Genomic DNA, 21,050 nt, shown 5'->3' with positions numbered 1-21,050 from the left:
GGTCCATTGTTATTGGGAAAGGATTTACTGGGAGAGGATTAATGATTGTCTTCCTCCTCCATCTTTCTCTGGGTCAGACAGTTTTGGGGGGTTTGGTTGTCATTTCCCTGTCCTGGGGGTTGTCATTTTTCATATCCTTCAGAAGGAGAAATACTTTTTTCCTTTTCCCTATTAGTCATTAAGGCTAAAATTTGTTAAGCTGATCATAAAACATGAATGTAGGCCCAGAACAAACTAGTGAGAAGAACAGAGGGCACCTTCATGGGGCTTGCACAGACATTATTATGTTAATTGCACAGAGTATTATGTTAATTTGGAATGCTCAGATTTAAAGGAGAAAATAAAAAATTGAAATCTGAAATCCTGCCACTAGATAAAATTAGTCTCAACTGTCTTTACGTGTGATACAGTGCTTTAAAGAACTGATCATACTGTTATTCTTGAGCTTCATATTATTTTTGCAAATATTTGTTTAGAGCCACACAGTCAAGTTCAGATTTTTTGAACTGTGGAGCTTGAGCATTGTGTTTCAGGAATTGCACAGAAGGGCTGGAGTGTGGCTTAATGGTAGAGCACTTGCTTAGCTTATATAAGGTTCTGAGTTTGATCCTGAGCAACACACACAGAGAATACTATTAGAAATCACATTAGTCTTGGTTATAATGCTGCCATTTACTAGGATTAGGGAATCGAGGCAGTGAGTTATACTGAAAGATCACTGGACTAAAGGCTAAGACATTTGGGTTTTTTTTTTTTTTTTAAGGGAGAGAGAATTTTAATATTTATTTTTTAGTTATCGACGGACACAACATCTTTGTTTGTATGTGGTGCTGAGGCTCGAACCCAGGCCCCACGCATGCCAGGCAAGCGCGCTACCGCTTGAGCCACATCCCCAGCCCAGACATTTGGGGTTTTATCCCCAGTATTGACATTAACTCATTGTTAATTTCTTCCCTGATCTATTCTTGGCCTTAGATTTCCCATTTTTAAGATAAAAATGTTGAGCTAACATTAGTTCTTGGTCATGCAGTTCTAGGATCCAGACAGATCATAGTGATGTTTCTGCCCATTACCTCAGAGTATTTACTGCTAAATGGCTGGATTGTCTGATATTTTCTAAGCAGAGTACAGTCTGTGACTTCTGACCAAGAGAAACGATTGCTGCATCAGCTCCGAGAAATTACCAGGGTCATGAAAGAAGGAAAGTTTATTGACAGACCCACTCCAGAGAAAGAAGCTGAGGAAGCCCCTTACATGGAGGACTGGGAAGGTAAGGAGTCTCTTTTCATTTCTTCATTAGTTGTCAACCCAGAAAAGAGAGCTTACAATTTTTTTAAAAATTTAATTCTATTATTGAGGTATAATATAATAATTTAATTTAAAATATACAGTTGGATGAGTTTTGACTAGTGTATATAGTTGTGTAATCATACCACAAAGTTTTGGTATAGTACTGTGACCTGTACAGCATAAACAAAGGATCTCTAGTAGGGGTGACAGGAGATTAGGAAAAACATGGAGACAAAGAAAAAGAGAGAGATTTTTAAGCAAAGCTGGGGCCAGGTGGGATGGTGCCCTCTGATGGAAGAATAGTAACCCAGAACTAGCTCCACAAGTTTATCATATAGGGTCTAATAATCAGGGAGTTTAACTATAGTGGTATTGTAAATTGTTCAAGGCTTGTGAGTTATCAGGAGGCTTCTTTGTGTACTAAAAAGTTACAGAGCTAGAACCATTTTTGTGGCTATCTACATTTTTGTGGTACCCAGAAAACCCTTTGTACTGCAATGTCTGATAACTATCACTAGCATTAAAGCCAGGTATCAAGGCTGTTTGCATCCTTGCCTTTTGGCAAGGAATGTTTCCCAGGCCTGGCTTTTGCCTATACCACAGGATCATCCAATAACCGGGCTCATCTGCTCTCCCCAGAATAGGACATTTCCATCACCCTAGAAAGTTCCCTTCTACCTCTGGCAAAAACTGAACTACTTTCTGTTCCTGTTGTTTTGCTTGTATAATATAAATGGATCTTACTGTTTATGCTTTTTGGCTTCTGGCTTCTCTGATTTAACCAATGATTTTTAGATTCATATGTGTTATTGAATGTATCTATAATTCTTTATTTTTTATTGCTTAATAGTATTCTGTTATGTGAACATACCATAATTTGTTCATCCCTTCTCCAATTGAGGAACACTTGGGTTGTTTTTAGTTTTCAACTATTATAAGTAAGTTGCTACAAAATTTTATATGCAAGGCTTTGTTTGGCCATAAATTGGTATTTCTTTGAAATATATACTTAGGAGTGACATTTCTAAGGTTTGTGGTAAATGTATGTTTAACTTCATTAGAGCTGTCAACTTGCTTTCCAAAGTGGCTCTAACATTTTCCCTTTTCACCAGCAATGTATGAAAATTCATTTACTCCACATCTTTGCTAACTTGTGGTATTATCAGTCTTTTTAATTTTAGCCACTCTAGTGAGTATATAGTGGTATCTCAATTGTGAATTTAATTTGCATCTCTCCATTGACTAATGATGATGAACATTTTTTCATGTGCTTATTTGCCATTTGTATGTCTTTGATGAAGTGTTCATTCCAATTGTTGGCCATTTTTAAAATTATGTTCTTATTGACATTATGTTCTTACTGAGTTGCAAAAATTCTGTGTATGTCCCTGAATACAATCCTTTATCAGTTACATATTTTGCAAATATTTTCTCCTAATCCATGGCTTGCCTTTTTATTTTCTTAACATTTTTGAAAGAGGAGAAGTCTTTCTTAACACCCCAAAAAAATAATCCAACCAGTAAATAGACAAAGGAATTGAATAGGCACTTCACAGAAGAAGAAATACAAATGGTCAACAAATGTATGAAAAAATTCAATTCTATTATTGAGATATAATATAATAATTTAATTTTAAATATACAGTTTGGATGAGTTTTGACAAGTGTATATAGTTGTGTAATCATACCACAATCTTGGTATAATGCTACGACCTGTACAGCATAGCAATTAGAGAAATGCAAATTAAAACTACACTGATATTCCATCTCAGTCAGTATGGCAATTTTCAAGAATACAAGTAATAATAAATGTTGGTGAGGATGTGGGGGAAAAGGCACACTCTTACATTGCTGGTGGGACTGCAAATTGGTGCAGCCCCTCTGGAAAGCAGTGTGGAGATTCCTCAGAAAACTTGGAATGGAACCACCATTTGACCCAATTTTCTACTCCTCTGAATATACTCAAAAGTCTTAAAATCAGCATACTACATGATGCAGCCACATCAATATTTATAGTAGCTTAGTTCACAATAGCTAAGCATTGGAACCACCCTAGTGCCCTTCAACAGATGATTGGATAAAGAAAACGTATTATATATACACGTGGAATATTACTCAGCCATAAAGAAGAATGAAATTATTGCATTTGCAGGTAAATGAAAATAGAGACTATCATGCTAAGTAAAATAAGGCAGCCCCAAAAAACTGAAGGCCAAGAGGCTAGAGTGGTGGTTCAGTGATATTGTGCTTGCCTGGCATGTGTGAGGCTCTGGGTTCAATCCTCTGTACCACATATACATAAATAAATAAATAAAAGATTCATTGACAACTAAAAAATACACACACACACACACACACACATACACACACTAAAGGCCAAATGTTCTCACTGATATGTGGATGCTAACACAATATCAGGTAGGAGGAAAGAATAAAAGTTCAATGGATTAGATAAAGAGGAATGAAGGGAAGGGAGAAGGGATAGGAATAGGAAAGACAGTAGAATGACATAATTTTCCTATGTTCATATATGAATATATGGCCAGTGAAACTTCACATTATGTACAACCATAAGAATGGGATCCTAATTAGAATGTGGTACCCACATCCTCCATATATTTATAGTATCTCAAAATACACTCTTCTGTTATATATGTCTTAAAAGAACAAATTTAAAAAAATAGTTTCTGGGGACAGTAAACAGAATTTTCAAAGATCAATTATATTTGGAATAATGACATTTAAAGACATTAATTTATAGAAATTTAAAATACTTAAATAAGATATTACGGGCTGGGGCTGTAGCTCAGTGGTGGAGTGCTTGCCTCACAAGGGTGAGGCACTGGGTTTGATCCTTAGCACCACATAAAAATAAATAAAGGTATTGTGTATCTACAAATATATATGAAATAAGATATCAGAAGTGTTTAGCATTTGTCATAAAAGCAAAACAAAACAAAAACTTTGAGGTTTTTGGCAAAAAGAAAGAAATGACTGGTTTTAATACTTGAAATAGAAAATAGGTATACAGGTTGATACCTGGTTTTGCTGATATGGAGAAGCTGGGCAGTTGGGTCCAAGGAAATACTTTTCATTAATGTATTTGTTTTTAATGTATATAGATTTTTTTCTCCCTTTGTTTTTCCCTATAAGTTATTCTTCAGAACTGCTCAATTCAGTCCAGCACAAAAGGTTCATGCTAAAATGAAAACAAAGAAAAATCTTAAAAAAGAGAAGTTTTTAATTCTGATGAAGTCTAGTTATTTTTTTTAATAATTTATATTTTTTGGTGTATTCTGTTTAAGAAATCTTTGCCCAATCCAAGATTTTTCTAACTTCTATTTTTTCTCCTAGAAATTGTATGGTTTTAGCGTTTATACTTAGGCTTGTGATCTCTTTTGAGTTAATTTTTATATATGGTATGAAGTATCAGGACCTAGTTTTATATTTTACATATCAGTAGCAGTTACTCCAGTTTCTTTTGATACATTTAGTTACTTTGGCACATTGATTGAAAATCAGTTGACCATGTGTATATATGTCTATTTTGGACTTTATTCTGTTCCATTGATCTCTGTCTTATCACAATGCCTCTATTACTGTGTCTTTATACTAACTCTTGAAATCAGGTAGTTACAGGTTCTTTAATTATCTTCCAAAATTATTTTGGCTATTCTAAGATTTTCACATTTTCATATGAATTTATAGTCAAAGGTAGTTGTTTTATGACAAAGTTTGATGGTATTTTGATTGATATTGCATTAAATCTTTAGATCAATTTGTAAGAATTGATATTGTAACTATATTGAATCTTCATTCCATGAACTTGTTATATCTCTCTACTTATTTAAATATTTAAAAATTTCCCTCAGCAATGTTTGAAGTTTTCAGTATATAGGTCTTTTTTTCCAACGTATAGGTCTTGCACATGCTTTATAATTTGTCTTTAAGTAGTAATATCATGAATGATATTTTTAAAATTTTAATTGCTACTAGAGCAGTAGAAATACGATTGATTTTTGTATTCTGACCTTTTATCCTGTGACCTTGCTAAATGCACTTAGTTCTGATAGCTTTAAAAAATATACACAGCCACTTAAGACTAGTTCCTTAGGGTTTTCTGTGTAGATGATCAAATTGGCTATGAATTTCACTTCCTTTCTAGCCTATATGCCTTTTGTTTATTTATTTTCTTGCCTTACTGAATAGCTAAGTCTCCACAACAATGCTGAACAGAAATGGTAAAAGCAAATCTCCTTGCTTTCTGGTATCAGGAGAAAAGCACTCATATGCTCCTTAGATACTCCTTTTCAGGTCAAGGAAGCTACTTTCTGATCTTATTTTTCTGAGAGCTATTAAACATAAACTGGTATTGAATTTTTAAAAAATCAACTGAGATGATTATAGTTTTGTCAGTTAATGTGGTGAATTACATTTTTTTAAAAAAATGGTTGTGGTTCTGGGGATTGAAGTTCCCAGCCCCTGCATTGATTTTTAAATGTTAAAAGTTTTGTATTCCTGTGATAAGCCCTATTTTGATGTGATGATATAAATGGCTATTTAATAGGCAAAGATTTTTTTTAATGTCTGGTTTATGAGGGCTATTTATCAGTGATTTTCTTTTCCTGTAATGTCAATGGTCTTTATTTCAAGATAATGGTGACCTTTCAAAATGTATTGGGATATATTCTGTTTTCTGGAAGAGTTTGTGTAGAGGTACCATTATTTCTTTCATAAACATTAGGTGGAATTCTCCAATGTTGCTATCTGGGCCAGGAGTTTTCTTTATGGGAAAACTCACTATGAATTGAATATCTATAATAGAAATAGTGCTATTAAGGTTATCTAGGTTTCCTTGAATGGACTTTAATAGTTTGTATCTTTCAAGGAATTTACATATTTCATCCAGGTTATCAAATTTGTTAGGGTAAAGTTTTTTTGTAATAGTCCTTTATAATCCATTTAAAGTATGTAATATCTGTAGGGATGTGCCCTGTTCTGTTTCTTATATTGGTAATCTGTTCTTTCTCTTATTTCTTTTCCTGATCAGACTGGCCCAGAGGTTTATCAACTTTGTTGATCTTTTTAAAGAATTGTATTTTGATTTTATTTCTGTTTCCTATTCCATTGACTTCTCTTTCCTTTCTTCTGCCTCTTGGAGTTTAATTTGCTATTCTTTTTCTGGTTTCTTAAGGTGGAAGGTTAGATCCATGATCAGTTTTTTTTTTTTTTAATCATTATTTCATTAGTAGTCTGTTTCTGTCATCTTCTTCTGGCTTTCTAATGGTACACATGTTTGCTATTTCCCCACAGTTCACATATGGTTTGTTCATTTGTTTCTGTCATTTTTACTCACCATGCTTAATTTGAATAGTTTCTCTTGTTGCATCTTCCAGCTTATTGCTCTTTCTTTCTATAGTACTCTAACATGCTGTTAATCCTATTCAATGTATTTTTAATCGTAACATTGTGTTGTTATCTCTAGAAGTTCCATTTGGGAACTTCCATTTCATATCTTTCATTTCTCTCCTCATCTGTTCATATTTTCTTCTTAAACATCTGAGTCATATTTTAATAGCTGTTGTATTTTCCAAATGCTTAGTAATGTTGGATGTTTTTTAATATCTGTTGGACATTTTCATGTCTTGTGAGAATTATCTGTTCAATTTTTTTGCCCATTTTTATAGTTGGGTAATTTGTTTTCAGGCTTTTGAGTTGTTTGAGTTCCTTATGAATTTTGGAAATTAATTCCTTATCAGATGTGTGGTTTGCATATGTTTTCTTCTGTTTTTAGGCTATCTTTTCACTCTATTGTTTACCTCATTCTTCAGAAACTTTTTTTAAATATTTTTTTTAGTTGTTGATGGACACAATATCTTTATCTCATTTATTTATCTTTATGTGGTGCTGAGGATCAAACCCAGGGCCTCACACATGCTAGGCAAGAACTCTCCTACTGAGCTACAATCCCAGCCCCTGCAGAAGCTTTTAAATTTCATATCATTGCCTAGGCTTTTGGGGTCATATCCAAAAATATTGCCCAGACCAGTATCATGTAACTTTTTCCCTGTTTAGTCCTAGTAGTTTTATATTTTCAGGTCTTACATTTAAGACTTTGATCCATTTTGAGTTAATTTTTGCATATGATGTGAGATGAAGGTCTGATTTCACTTTTCTGCATGTGGATATATCCAGTTTCTTCAGCATCATTAATTGAAGAGACTATTTATCTATTGTGTATTTTTGGCATTTTTATCAAAAATCTTTAGACCATAAATATATGGATTTATTTCTGGTCTATTGTGTTTCATTGGTGTTTATATCTTTTTTTTAAATACTGTTACTATGTTGTTTTGATTACTATAGCTTTTCAGTAGTTTCTTTAATCAGGAAGCATGAGCTCCTTACCTGACTCTGGTATCCAGGTAGTGCTGGCCTTGTAAAATGAGTTTAGAAGTTTTCCCTCCTCTTCAGTTTTTTAGAAGATTTTGAGGATTGCTGTTAGTTCTACTTTAAATGTTTGGTAGATTCAGCTGTGGAGCCATTGGGTTCTGGGCTTTTGTTGTTAAGAAATTATTTAATTAACTGATTCAATCTCCTTATTCATTATTTGTCTGTTTAGATTTTCTATTTCTTTCTAATTCAGTCTTGGTAGTTTGTATATATCTAGCAATTTACATATATATATATGTATAAATATAGCAATATTTATATATATATATATATATCTAGCAATTTACTATATCTCTTTGATGAATTGACTCTTTATCATTATATAATGACCTTCTTTGTCTTGTTATTACTTAACATCTGTTTTATCTAAATATTAGCATCTCCTGTATATCTTTTTTACATCCTTTTCTTTGAACCTGTGTGTGTTTTTTAAAGGTGAAGTGTTTTGTAGGCAGCATGTAATTGAGTCTTTTTGTTTCTTAAATATATTCAACACATTGTATGTTGGTCTGCACACTTGAAGAAACAAAGATTTATTCTAGTCTTTGTGTACTGACTTTTTCTGGACAGGCCATTTGTCATGGTCCATGGTGGGCTTGTTGATGGAGTCTTCAGGCTGACTGATCTGGTGCTGAGTCTTTGTAGTTGGGCCTAGAGCCTGGATCCACTGGCATCAGCCTATTGACTGAGTCCTTAGGGGTGGGCCTGGAACCTGGGTTTACAAGGGTAGGCCTAGAATCTTTATCTGTGGTGGTCTGGCCTGAAGCTTAAGTCCAAGTGGCTGACCTGGGGCTGGAGTTGTTCTTGAGACTGAGACTGCAGAAGGCAGCCAGGTTCTATGGTGGGCCTGGTGCTTGGTCCCTCAGGAATAAGCCTAGAGCCTGAGTCTGCAGCTTGGATTGGTGCTGTGCAGTTTTGGAGCCTGAATATATGCAGGGGATAGGCCTGAAAACTGGGGCCATGAGGGCTGACCTGGGTCCTAGTGTTGCAAGGCTAACCTAGAACCTGGGTCCACAGAGGTGATCCTGGGGTCTGGTGTTAAAGGGACTGGTCTAGCACTAGGGTCTGTTGGGATGGGCCTGGATGCTGGGTGTGTTGGATTATGGAGATACAGTGGCTAGCTTGTGGGTGGGGCTTATGGGGCCTGGCCTAGAACTGGGTAGTTGGACTGCGCTTAGAGCCTGAGTCTTCTTAAACCATAGTCAAAATTCAAAGGTAAGCTTTGTTCTAGGTGTAGGCTGAAGGAAAGGATGTACAGCAAATAGACTTCTCCGAAGCATTTAGTGGCTGAGACCTAACTAGCAAGCAGGCTTCCCTAGCTCTGCTGTTGACCAAGTAGGTGGTGAAGGCCTTGTGTAGCTGTTTTAGTCCATTTTCTATTGCTATAACCTAATACCACAGGTTGGATAATTGATAAAGTAAGAGATTTGTTTAGCTCATGGTTTGGAAGTACAAGATGATGGTATCAGCATCTACTTGTCATCTGGTGAGGTCTTTTTTGCTGGATCTGACATGTTGTCAAAGGTAAAGACTGAGTAAGTTTGCCTGCTCTTCTTATAAAGCCATTAATGCCATCATGGAGACCCTACCTCATGACCTCATTTAATTGTAATTATTTCCCAAGTGGCTTGTCTCCAAATACAATTAACAATGACTTTGGGGAGAATAAAAATTGTGGAATTTGCAGGTAAGTGGATGGAGTTGGGGAATATTATGCTAAGTGAAGTAAGCCAATCCCCCAAAACACAAAGGCCAAATGTTTTCTCTGATATGTGGATGCTGATTCATAGTGGGGGCGGGGGTGGGGAGCATGGGAACAATGGAGGAACTTTAGATAGGGCAGGGGCAGGGGATGGAGGAGATGGGACAAGGGGGTAGGAAAGACAGTGGAATGAAATGGACATTGTTACTCTAAGTACCTGTATGAAGACACAAATGGTGTGACTCTACTTTGTGTATAACCAGAGATATGAAAAATTGCGCTCTATACGTGTACTATAAATTGAAATGCATTCTGCTGTCATATAAAACAAATTAGAATAAATAAATAAAATTTTAAAAACATATATGACTTTGGGGATTAAATTTCAACATGAGTTTTGGAGGGGGCAAACACCTAGACCACAGGAATTGTTAAGCTAGCATTTTGTTCACACTAAGTTCATCCTGGGAATAAAGACTGTTTTGGCAAGATTCTTATACTACTGTCAGTGCTAGCAAGAATGTGATAAGATGGACAGTTTTTTACATCACTGGTAGGATTGAATTTTTATACCACTCTTCTGGAAAGTAATTTGGCAGAGTATTAAAAGGGCTTTTAAAATGTCCGTTCTCTTTGGTCTAGTTTTCATATTTATAGAAGTCTGTCTTAAAGAATCAGGAAAGTGAACATGAATTTATATTCAGAGCTCTTAACTGCTATGTTACTTATAATGGGGAAAGTTGGAAAGAATCTGAATGTCTAACATAAGAAGAATGGTAAATCATGTCAGTTGTATAGCTACATGATGAAATATTTTACAGCAAACTTTCAAATACCTAATGACGCTGGAAAATGTTCATGAAACAAGGTTGAATGAAAAATCAACATTTCATATGCAGTATGATCCTTTATTTAAAAAAAGAAAAAAATGTATAAACATTTATATATGGTAAAAAGACCAGAGGTAAATACAACAAATTATCATCAGTGGTGGGATTATGGGTGATTTGTTTTCTTTTTTAAACATGTCTGTATTGTTTCAGATTTTCTGCAGTGAGTCTGTATGCCTTCTATAATCAGAAAAAAAAAACAGTAAATGTTATAAAAATGTCTCTGCATACGCTACACTGAACCAAAAAAGACTGTTATTTTTCACAATTGGTGGGCAAAAAGTGGTTTATGTTAGAGTTGAATTTGCCAGTTATCATAATGTGCAAATGGATTTTGAATTCTCCAGCTTTTCACATTGTGTAGTGAGTATGGCCCACGTTGCCAGCTCAGGCATATGAGCTCCAGCACGGCCCATCTGCTGCTCAAGCTTGGCTTGGCTGACACAGATTTATTTCATTTCATTCCTTAATTTGGCAATGTTTTCTCTTTTCTCATTATCATAGCTAGGATTCAGAATCAGTGTTACTCATTTTGCTTACCAGTTTGTTGTTTTCTTCCATTTTGTGAAGACGAAGAAGCCAACAATGGACTTCTGTCTTCTGAAAATGCAGTGCTTGTCCTTTGGGATCTTGGGCATGTATTGCTAAAGTGTCCTCTGTTTCTGATGCTTGCAAGCCATTTCAATTGTTTTGATAAGTAGAAAATTTCATGGTGTATTTTTCAAAGAGCTTAGTGTTCTTTTCCTCCCACCCCCACCTCAGAAGATTTGGAAATGATTCCAAATAGAAATTATAAACATTAGCCTTAAGCTAAGCTCTCTCCATCTGGTATTTGATGCATTTTTAAACTGCAGGCTCATGTTATTTGTTCAGTCTTCATCAATACTGCAAAAGCACATGGAGTGAGACTGAACTCTGTCCCAAGCACCCTACACTAAGAAAGGATTTTCCTCTGAATTGGTTTGTATTTCAGAGAGCCCTGGGATAGTCAGCCAGATTGCTAGGAATTTGTTCAGTTGAAATTTTAGAACTATTAGAATCATCTTAAGAGATTTCTTGAATGTGTTTGTTAGGATATGATGGCCATTGCTTGAGAATCCCCTCTGAGCCTAATACTTTTTTTGAAGAGACAGTCTTTGTAATATTTTGTGCTGCTTTTCTCTCTAGGTTACCCAGAAGAAACTTATCCAGTTTATGACCTTTCAGACTGTATCAAACGTAGACAAGAAACAATCCTGGTGGATTACCCTGATCCAAAAGAGCCCTCTGCTGAAGAAATAGCTGAAAGAATGGAAGTGATGGAAGAGGAAGAATCAGACCACTTGGGTTGGGAAGGTCTGCCCACTGACCCAAGAGCCCAGGAGGATAATTCTGTTATCTTGTGTGACCCAAAGCCAGAAACATGCTCCTGCTGTTTTCATGAAGAAGATCCTGCTGTCTTGGCAGAGAATGCTGGATTCAGTGCAGATAGCTACAGTGAGCAAGAGGAAGCCTCCAAAGAGGACTCTCCCGAAGACTTTAGAGATGAAGGGTTGGGCGTCAATGCTGATAAAACATTTACAAGTGGCGTGTTGAGGAAGCGTAACCCCCAGGGTTTAGAGTGAAAGCAGCCAGTTTGGTGAAGTATCCATTACTTTAGTCCCAAGGTGACCTTTCTCCTCTCTCTGATTTCATCCTTGGCCTCATGCCCTGTACTTACTTTTCTGTGTTCAGATGTCATAGCTATCAGGCCACTACCATGGATATCATGTATCCTTCCTGGTGCTTACACACCTGTCACCTTGTAAAACATAGTCATTAGTATAAACACAGGATAGCTTCACTCTTCCTCTTCCTGTTTTTCCCCCATCAGGGAAGTTGATCCATGGAATAATTGTTTGGTCTGCCATAGATACATATGAGACTATCAAAAGGTGTGACTCTTCCTGCTAGGAGCAACAAGTTTACCTGTGAATGAACTCGGTTACAGATGATGAGGACTTAAAGTGGTAAAAGTGAAGATTTAGGACTTCAGGATGCCTTATTCTTTGGGTTTTGAGCAGGATAGTGGTCCTCTGGGGAGAAGTGATCATTTTCTTTGTGTGGTCCATGGTCCTAGAGCAGAGCAAGACTCTGCTGGCTGAGCTGAAATTTCTTCATGCAGTGAGGGTCTTTCTCAAAACACTGATGCCCAGACATTCTCTTTTCTCAGACATTCTGTTTTCTCCGGAATAGTGGAAGACTTACCACTGACCTGTGAATGAGCCTGCAGGCCTATTTGGGTATTGTTTTTCTCTGACATGGCTTGGTTTTCTAGCTTCCTTTCTATTCTGCTATTCTATCCCCTTTTCTGCTTAAAAGACCAGGGAAACCCAGAGGTATCTTTGTACCTCTGGTCTTCAGCAGCCAGAGGAAGCTTTAGAGACTTTAGTCCCTGCCCTACAGGGGCTGTTTGGGCTCTGGGAAGGCCTGCCCAAGTGTAGTGATCCTGTGGGAAGAGCTCAGAATGTCAGGGACCCAGTAATAAGAGAACCTGTGCACTCTTGGATAGTCCTTTCCTCAAAGCTGTTTCTTAACATTGTGCCCATTGGGAAATGTGTTCTCAAAACGGCATGAACCAAGACAGAAATGAGGACTGAGCTTGTACACAAAGTGCCAACATAGTAGGGAAGTTGCACAGTTATCCATCACAGAGAACCAATATAGCCATGCCTTAGGGAAGAAACCATGTGTTCTCTATTTGAATGTTTGGGTCTTTTGAGAGAGCTGGGGAATGTAGGAAGTAAATTAGGACTGGGAGAATTTTGACCAGGCTGGAAACATGTTTTAAGCTACCATTCAGCTCTTGAGACAAGATGGCACCTATGAATTCTGACAGAAAGGATGAGTGAATACAGTTTATATGTAAGACCTGAGAGTTTAAGAGGACATGTTCCTGAGGACATTTTATCACATTATAAAATGAGAAAGATGGAAAACTTAAGAAATTGTATGAAGGTAGATATAGATTTTAGAGTTCCTTTGTGCCTGGCACGAATATGATGCCCAGAATATAGTTAAAATCACACGTGTAAGCTTAGACTACTGTCAGAAGGTATGTCAGTTACTACAAGGCATTACTTGTTAATTGAACTGTACAAAGTCAATGAAGACTGAGTCCTTAGAAAGAAGACCACAATGCATCTATCTCTGTGTAGAACATTTGTTTTACATTCTAAAGAATGCTATTTAAAATGTACAGAAGACAACCTAGAATGCCATGTAATACTAAAGGTAAAAATAATGTAGGGTCCTCTTCACCATTTGGTAAAATGTTTTCTGTGTGATTTTCCTTCATTCATCATGAGGGGCTGATTTATAAGTAAAGCCCTGGGTCTCTGGTTTAAATTTCTTTTTTGCCTTAGGATGTGATTCCCTTACTAGAAATAAGTACTTTTGTTTTCCTTTCAGTTATTCATCCAGTCATTCATTTAGAATGAATTCATTTAAAACTTAAAACAGCTAACTGCTTAGTGCTAGGTACTAGGAACAGAAGACTCAGTTCCTACTTTTAAAACAAAACAAAACAAAACAAAAAAACCCACCTCAATTTAACATAGGAGCCTGACAGATAAAATGAACTATGAACTGTAAGACAACTCAAGATTGTGAATTATGCAGGCTGAGGAAAATGGTTCATGATCTTTCCCTGTATACTCTAGCTGTGGAACCTTGGGTCAGCTCCTTGGGCAGTCTGAGCCTTGGCATTTTCATCTATAAAGTAAGCATAATAAAAGTCCAGGTCTCACAAGGTTTTAAGTATTAAATGAAATCATCAGTGCATTTAAAATGGCATTGCTTCTAATTCATGCATGATAATCACTCATTGAGTAATAGCTGTTTTATTATACAGTGTTTTATGCTGTGATTTGGTATGGACCTAAAACTACAGGAACATTAAGGAAAGAGAAATAATATTGCCAAAACTGCTTCCAAGAAACTTTTCAGAGGTGGACCTTGGGGTATGCCAAGAATTTCTCCAAGTGGGCAAGGAAATAGTATTAGCAAAAGCAGTGAAGTAGAAAGTATATGGATATTCAGGTATCTTGATGAGGCTGGTGTGTAAAGTGCTGCATAACCAATCTTGTAAGTGATACCCTATGGGAAAAAATGGCTTATGGAAATAGTTCCTGCCAAAAACATTAAACCCTCATCATGGCTCCTGCTACCTAGATCTTAGTTGGTTTATGTATCAGGAATATATTTGTTTCTGTATCAAAAATTTTAACGTAACTTTTAGTTATTTAAGATTTAGACAATGTTTTTTGGATTTTCTGAATTATTTTATCCTTTAGGAATGACAGTTCTGTGTGTGTGTGTGTGTATGTGTGTGTGTATAAAACTTAGGGTGACCAAAATCATGAGACTGATGTTTGTTGATGTGTCTTCATTTCTCAGAACGAAGGGACTAAAATTTGATCACTCCCCTGGCACTAGGTTTGTAGTAACCTTTAGGTATTGTGGCAGAGTACATAAAGCATCAATTAGGGGGCAGATAATTGGCCTAATCAACAATACATTATCTGGGATCATGCTTGGTAAAGCAAGTAGGTAATCCAGCCAGGAGATCCCTTCTCCTAGTCACACCAGCAACACAAGGAAAGCATCTTATTTGCTCCAGAATTGGGTCCAGAGAAGTATGCTGAAGAGGTGTATTTGGCCTCTAGAAATAATGGCTTTAAGAACCACAATCTTGCTGGGTGTCGTGGCACACACCTGTAATCCCAGAAGCTTGGAAGGCTGAGACAGGAGGATTGTGAGTTCAGAGCGACTCAATGAGACCCTGTCTCTAAGTAAAATACAAAAAATAAGGCTGGGGATGTGTTTCAGAGGTTGAGTGCCTAAGAGTTCAATCTCTGGTATCACCCCCACCCCCCAAAAAAACCCTCATTCTCTGCACTGTGGGCTTGAATGATCAAATAAACTTATGGTTCAAACTGGGATTATTTGTGAAAAAGAAGCTTTAATAATAATTATGTCGAAGGGACTAAAATTTGACCAGTGCTACCCTGGACATAGGTCTGATCAGTGAAGATGTTTCTTCAATTTGATGCCTAAACAAACAAAAACTTCTTTCCTTTTTAAGAATTTCCTATATATGCTATTTTCTACAGAGGCCACAGTGGGTAGGCCATGATTCAGGCAGGAAATGCCCTTAGTCACATCAGAATTCTCATTGTGGGGGAAAAAACCCACTCATTACCACACTCTTAAATTACTTAGACTATTTGTATTCCAAAGGAAATTTTAGGAGGTCAGCTATTCAGCAATATTGAGAAAAACATGAATGACACATATGCCATCACCTCGGTTATGTACTTACCTTTCACCATTTTCTTGGACAAAGAAAATAGAAAAAAAATGTTATCTTAGATAATTTAACTTTTCAGAGCACCAATTTCCTCATTTATGAATTGGGAATAATACCCACCTTTCAGGGCTATTAGGATTAGATATTGTTTAGTGTCCCTCCCAGCATGAAGCACTGGATGAGGCTTAGTGACAACATCAACAGAAGTCATCACTCTGTCCTCAAGTCCTATTCTGCTGAGTCATCACACTAGACACTCTACAGCTACCTTGACTGCTAGGAATGGCTGACAGTCATTCTGTAGTCTCTAGGTGAGTTTAGTTGTGATCTCCTCCTTTAGGATCAGATCATTAGCTTTTCATGTCTGCTTCCAGGCTCAACTCTAGCCTCTATTCTCTTGACTTCAAATCTGCCACAGCTGCAGAAACAATTTTCATGCATGTGCAAATCCTGTTAAAATGAATAAGGCTGAGGAGTCAAGTGCCTGGGTCTTCATGTTATATCTGTTGGGCCTTTCCCACATTTTTTTTTTAAGCCCAAAAATCCTGTTCCCCAGGGCCAGGCTCACAAGGGATACTTGGGAACCCCCAATCGGTTCCTTTAGATGTCACCACTGACCCTGAAAAGGACTGCTATAATTTAAATACCTTCTAACCTATCTTGAGCCCTTTAGCAACCTCTTGAGTGTGGCTCTGATGATCCTTGAACTTAAAAGGCATAGCCAGAGGGAAGGCTGTGTTGATCCACATCAGTGGTTCTAAACAAGCTATGATCCCTTTGTTATTACCACCCATCTAACCACTTGAGACTCCTAGAAACAACTGGTGTAGAAAAATATTTAAGGAAAGAGACATGTTTTTCTCCTTTTATTAAAAAAAAAAAGAACACTTTTGTGTTGAAACAATTCAAGTTTAATTTGCTGATATATGTACTCAGACAAACACTACATTCTACAACATACATAATGTCAATATGGGAAAATACCAAGTTTGTCATTGCACATACCAATAAATAAATACATTTGCTTCAGAATACCAAAAAATTTTATTCAAAAAGTCACTTAATAAAAGCACAGTTTTGCAAGTTTGTCTAAAACTCCAGATAATTTTGAACAAAAATAAAATGTCTGACCACTCCAAAATAGGAAAAGACAATCTTGTGCAAGTAGACATACACATTCTAGGCATTATGAAAACTGGCTAAATATGTGTTCCCAGCAAGAGGAATGTTACCCATCCTGACCAAGTCCCCTCTATCTTCAAATGTAGGATTGAAGAGGCCAGAGTTGGGCTTGCCCTTCTAAGCCATTCTGAGTTGCTCTCTAAGAACTCTGGACCTTAGCCTCACCTCCAGCTCTGCCTGGACCTTGATGGGGGGTGGGGGACAGGAGAACAAAGGAGAGGGGTGCATTGTCTTTCTTAAGAAAGAAGGCACAATGATGAGCTAGAAAAGGTAGTGATATGAAATTAAATTTCATTCACCCTGAATCCTACAGCAAGCTTTGATAATCCAGCATCTTCACTTAAGAAACAGACCTAGAGAGTTCATGCAGTTTGCTCAAAATCATATAGCTACTAAGTTCAGTACTACTTTCTGTAAGACCAACATATCTTTCCATTTCATTGGAAACTTAAAACCAATTCGTCAATATTTCTTTTCTGTCCCTCCCTTGTATATCTTAAGATGACAGAAAATTGCAAACTGGAGATACACAAGACAGGCTGCCAAAACTCAAACAAGAAACCATTCCTTGGCCTATTACTGGGAGCTGTGACAAGCTTACAAGCCAGGGCCGAGGGAAATGTAACTGGCCCCAGTCACAGTGCTAGGTATCATAGGAAAGCAAACTCAGCTCCCTGGAAGAGTGTGCTCTGATGGCCACCTGGCATCTTGAGGTCACAGGGATGTTCCAGCTGGGGCATGGAGTTATAGAGAAGGGAAGGTCAAGGTTACTGTGGTAAGGGAAAACCAGGGCATCCATCCAAGAGATGGAATTTGTGCTTGCATAACAGAGCCATAGACAGGCTATCCCAGCACCTTCACTCAATGCAGACCCCATCTGCACAAAGCATGAATATTTTCCTCTAAAATCACCCTATTGCTTGTTAAATTTAGAATTACCTCTACATAAGTGGTAAGTGTGTTTTAGTGGCAAATGTCTTGCTATTTCCAGTATGAAGAAAAACTGCTTCTACAGTCTTGTTAGGAGGTGGGCTTCAAGAGTTCTCTTCTAGCCTGCCCTCATCACATCCCTTGACTCCCAACACCTGTCCTCATGGATCTGGACCTTACATGCTTCCCCTGAACTAGTGTGATTTTTAAGGCACCGTCACTAGAATATATTCAGACTCATCTGAAAAGTATGTACGCAACAGACCAATCTCTTCTGATAACACCAGGTGGGAACTGAATGACTTAACAACTTTCTTAGATGGTCTCCTCCTGCTCAGAAACTTGGGATAAAAAGCTGGTAATTTCCCAGGAACACTTTCTTTCAAAGAGCATGAAATGAAGAGACAGAAGCCACAGGGATTGTTAACTGCATCCTTATTCTTTTTCTACTCATCCTTAGAAATATGGTAAGAAACCTCAGTTGACTGCAGATTGCTACCCTTTTCCCCAGATACAAGAGACATGCTGACGTGTGCATGCACGCGTGCACACACACACACACACACGCACACACACACCACAGATGTCGGACACAGAGCACCTTGGAGCCAGAAGGAGGGGTGGGGGAGTTAGACTTGGAGAGGAGAGGAACCATTTGGGGGCAGAAGGTATAGAGTTCTGGGGTACAGAGCCAGGAGTAGGTATAGAGGAGCTGCCTAAGGTCCCAGCTGCCCTACATCTTTAGGAACTGCTTATCCTATCACTGGTTCACTGTCCAATCAAGGGCCATCTGGGCAGAAGGGCAGGAACTCTTACCATGAGAGAGGCTAAACCCAGGTGGTCTCCAGGGCCTTGGCAGCTTTGTGAGTCCATGGGCCCCTGGCCACAGGGCCAGTGGTCAAGGAAAGGCAGCAACACCAGGAATGGGGTCTTAAGAGCTGACCTTGTGAGGCTGGTCTTAATTAAGTGACTCAACTGCTCTTGCTTGTCACCAGTGCCCAGAAGATTTTGTGCTAAGGCTCCCCTTTACTCCCAGCCTATATCTCCTGACCCTACCAAAATAGCCAGCTACCCCCCTTACATGTGTGCTGAAGCAGAGAGCAGAGGCCCACAGTATTTCCATTGTGCTTCTGATTATTTCACTCTGCCGCTGGGGTCTTCCTAGACTCCAGATTCAGCCTATTCTACCTTAAAGTCATAGGCCTAAAGAAACAGTTTGGTCAGACTTTAGAGATCATCTGGTTTCCAACAAGTCAAGTATCAAGAGGTCTCCAGAGTCAGGGAAGGAAGAGCCAAAGGAGAACTACAGAAGGGAGGATGGCAATCTTTCATCAGGAAGTGAACCAGCACCAGAACAGAAAATCCTGATGCTCTCTAAAAACCAGACCATGTTAACAAAGGCTAGGTTACAGGAGGGGCCTCTTGAGAGATGTATAGTTTAGGTGTGGGCAGCTCCTGTTAAAAGCAGGTGTGCCTTGTTTTAAGCATTCACATAGAAAAATGTTGATTACAAAAATGAGAGCATACTAATTCCACTTAAGTCAAAACAACTTCACCTATAGAGTCACTAATATGTTTAAAGTATGACTTGTATTTATTTAAAATTTCTACTTAGCCCTTCCAAGCATTTCTACTCTAAAGCAAGGTCCAACTGCTGTTTGCTTCCCACAGATTTCTGATCACTATCTGGGTAAGAAGACTCTGCCAAGATAAACAGCCTGAACAAGAGTTTAGAGTCCCTAAGCCTATAGGGTGGATGGTGCCATCCAAGAAATAGTGGCAGTGGAGGGAACGTTTAGGCCAAGTCCTGTAACACTTAGGCTGCCTGTCACATCTAGGCAGAGAAATGTGTCTCAGCTTGCTAAGGCCTGCTCACAACTGTGCAGTCTTCATGGAGGGGCCGGGCAAAGGCCAATCCTGATCAGACTGACATGCAAAAACCCAGACAATTTCCAACAGGGAAATACCCAATTCTCTACTGAAATGGCTTCCGTCATATGTACCAACCAGGATGTGTCTAAATCTCTTGAATCAGGAAGGGAAAAGGGCATGCAGAATGGGCTCCATAAGGCCAAAGAGCCATAGATACTAGTTTCTTGGGGGAAAGTGGAAACAAATGAAGGAACTTGAGATTCTGAACTCAGTCATTAAACTAGCTAACTAACCCAGGGAAAGTCCCATTTTTCAACATGATTCACTGAAAGCAACAAGTTTTCCTGCCACCTCTGATCTCTTGATTTAAAAATAGTCTCTCCTTTCCTCACCCTGTCCCATTCCCTTCCAAAAAGAACCACGCATAGCCTTCAACAACCATAATTTGGCTGACAGCAGTGAGAGCTGAAACACAGTCAAGAGCACCCACAGCTGGGTCTTTCCAGAGAGAGGTAAGATTCTTCCTGGAGCATGCCTTGGCTTGGGAATGGTACTTTTCCAGCAAGGGCTGGTGACCTGGTTCCCATCTGCATTTCCCAGGGGTTGCACTGGGGCTGCTCAGCAGAGAGCTCCTGGACCAGTTGGCAGGGCCCCCAGGACAGCCCTGTCCAGGGAGCCTATTCATGTACCTCTTGTAGTACCCATCTACTAAGATATTTGGCCTTAAGAGGCGGGTTCCCTTTGCCTCTGCAAGCACAGAACAAACCTAGAGAAAAATTAGCTAGAACTCTAAACCACCAGCTGATTCCCACAGCCAGATAGGGAACCCCCTGCCATAGTGGCTGGTCCTGCCACTCATCTATCCCCTCTGCTCCCTAAACTTCCCTCAGGCCTGGCTGGGGCCTTCTGAAGTTGGAAGGCTTTCTGCAGTTGAAGGGACCAGGCTTGGCTGCCAAGCCCTCTGCTACATAAGTTAATGTGCCCTACTCATACATGCAAATACGCATGTGTGCGTGCACACACACAGATACACATACACACTCTCTGCCCGTTGGGGCACCTGTTGTCATCTGACTCCTAGATGAGTAGACAGCTGGGCCACCGCAGCCTTGCTTGTGCTTCCTCCCTCTCTATGCCTCTTGCAGCCTTCCCAGCTGAGGAGGTTGCCCAGCTTGGCCAATAATTACAGCAGGATACTAACCCAAGAATGGGGTGTGTGTGGTGACCTTGGGGGCACAGAAAGAATGACTCTCATCCCTTCACACCTACCCACTACTCCCTTGCCCTAGCAGCAGAGGCAGAGGAGCCAGTTCCTCAGGGAGCCCACTGAGGGCCAAAGCTTCATCTGGCAGAAGGCCTATAAACAGGGCAGGCAGGGCTGTCTCCACAGGCAGGCAGGCAG

General features: G+C 38.7%; 1 protein-coding gene across 4 annotated transcripts in view; it reads left to right on the top strand.

Annotated features, from left to right (window-relative positions):
* The window catches only part of Ric3 (RIC3 acetylcholine receptor chaperone), a 44,897-nt gene extending 29,637 nt beyond the window's left edge, over positions 1–15,260 (top strand). For 3 of the 4 annotated variants that reach the window (XM_076846830.2, XM_076846832.2, XM_076846834.2), the window contains 2 exons: positions 1,122–1,270; positions 11,503–15,260. In XM_076846830.2, the coding sequence (XP_076702945.1) occupies positions 1,122–1,270; positions 11,503–11,939 (586 nt within the window). In that variant the 3' untranslated portion in view covers positions 11,940–15,260. The remainder of the gene's footprint in view (positions 1–1,121; positions 1,271–11,502) is intronic. The other variant, XM_076846831.2, reaches the window with a different exon arrangement.
* The last annotated feature ends 5,790 nt before the right edge of the window (positions 15,261–21,050 follow it).

The sequence above is a fragment of the Callospermophilus lateralis genome, chromosome 2 (genome assembly GCF_048772815.1).
Source record: "Callospermophilus lateralis isolate mCalLat2 chromosome 2, mCalLat2.hap1, whole genome shotgun sequence".
Classification (NCBI taxonomy): domain Eukaryota; kingdom Metazoa; phylum Chordata; class Mammalia; order Rodentia; family Sciuridae; genus Callospermophilus; species Callospermophilus lateralis.
This window is presented reverse-complemented; position numbering and strand designations above follow the sequence as displayed.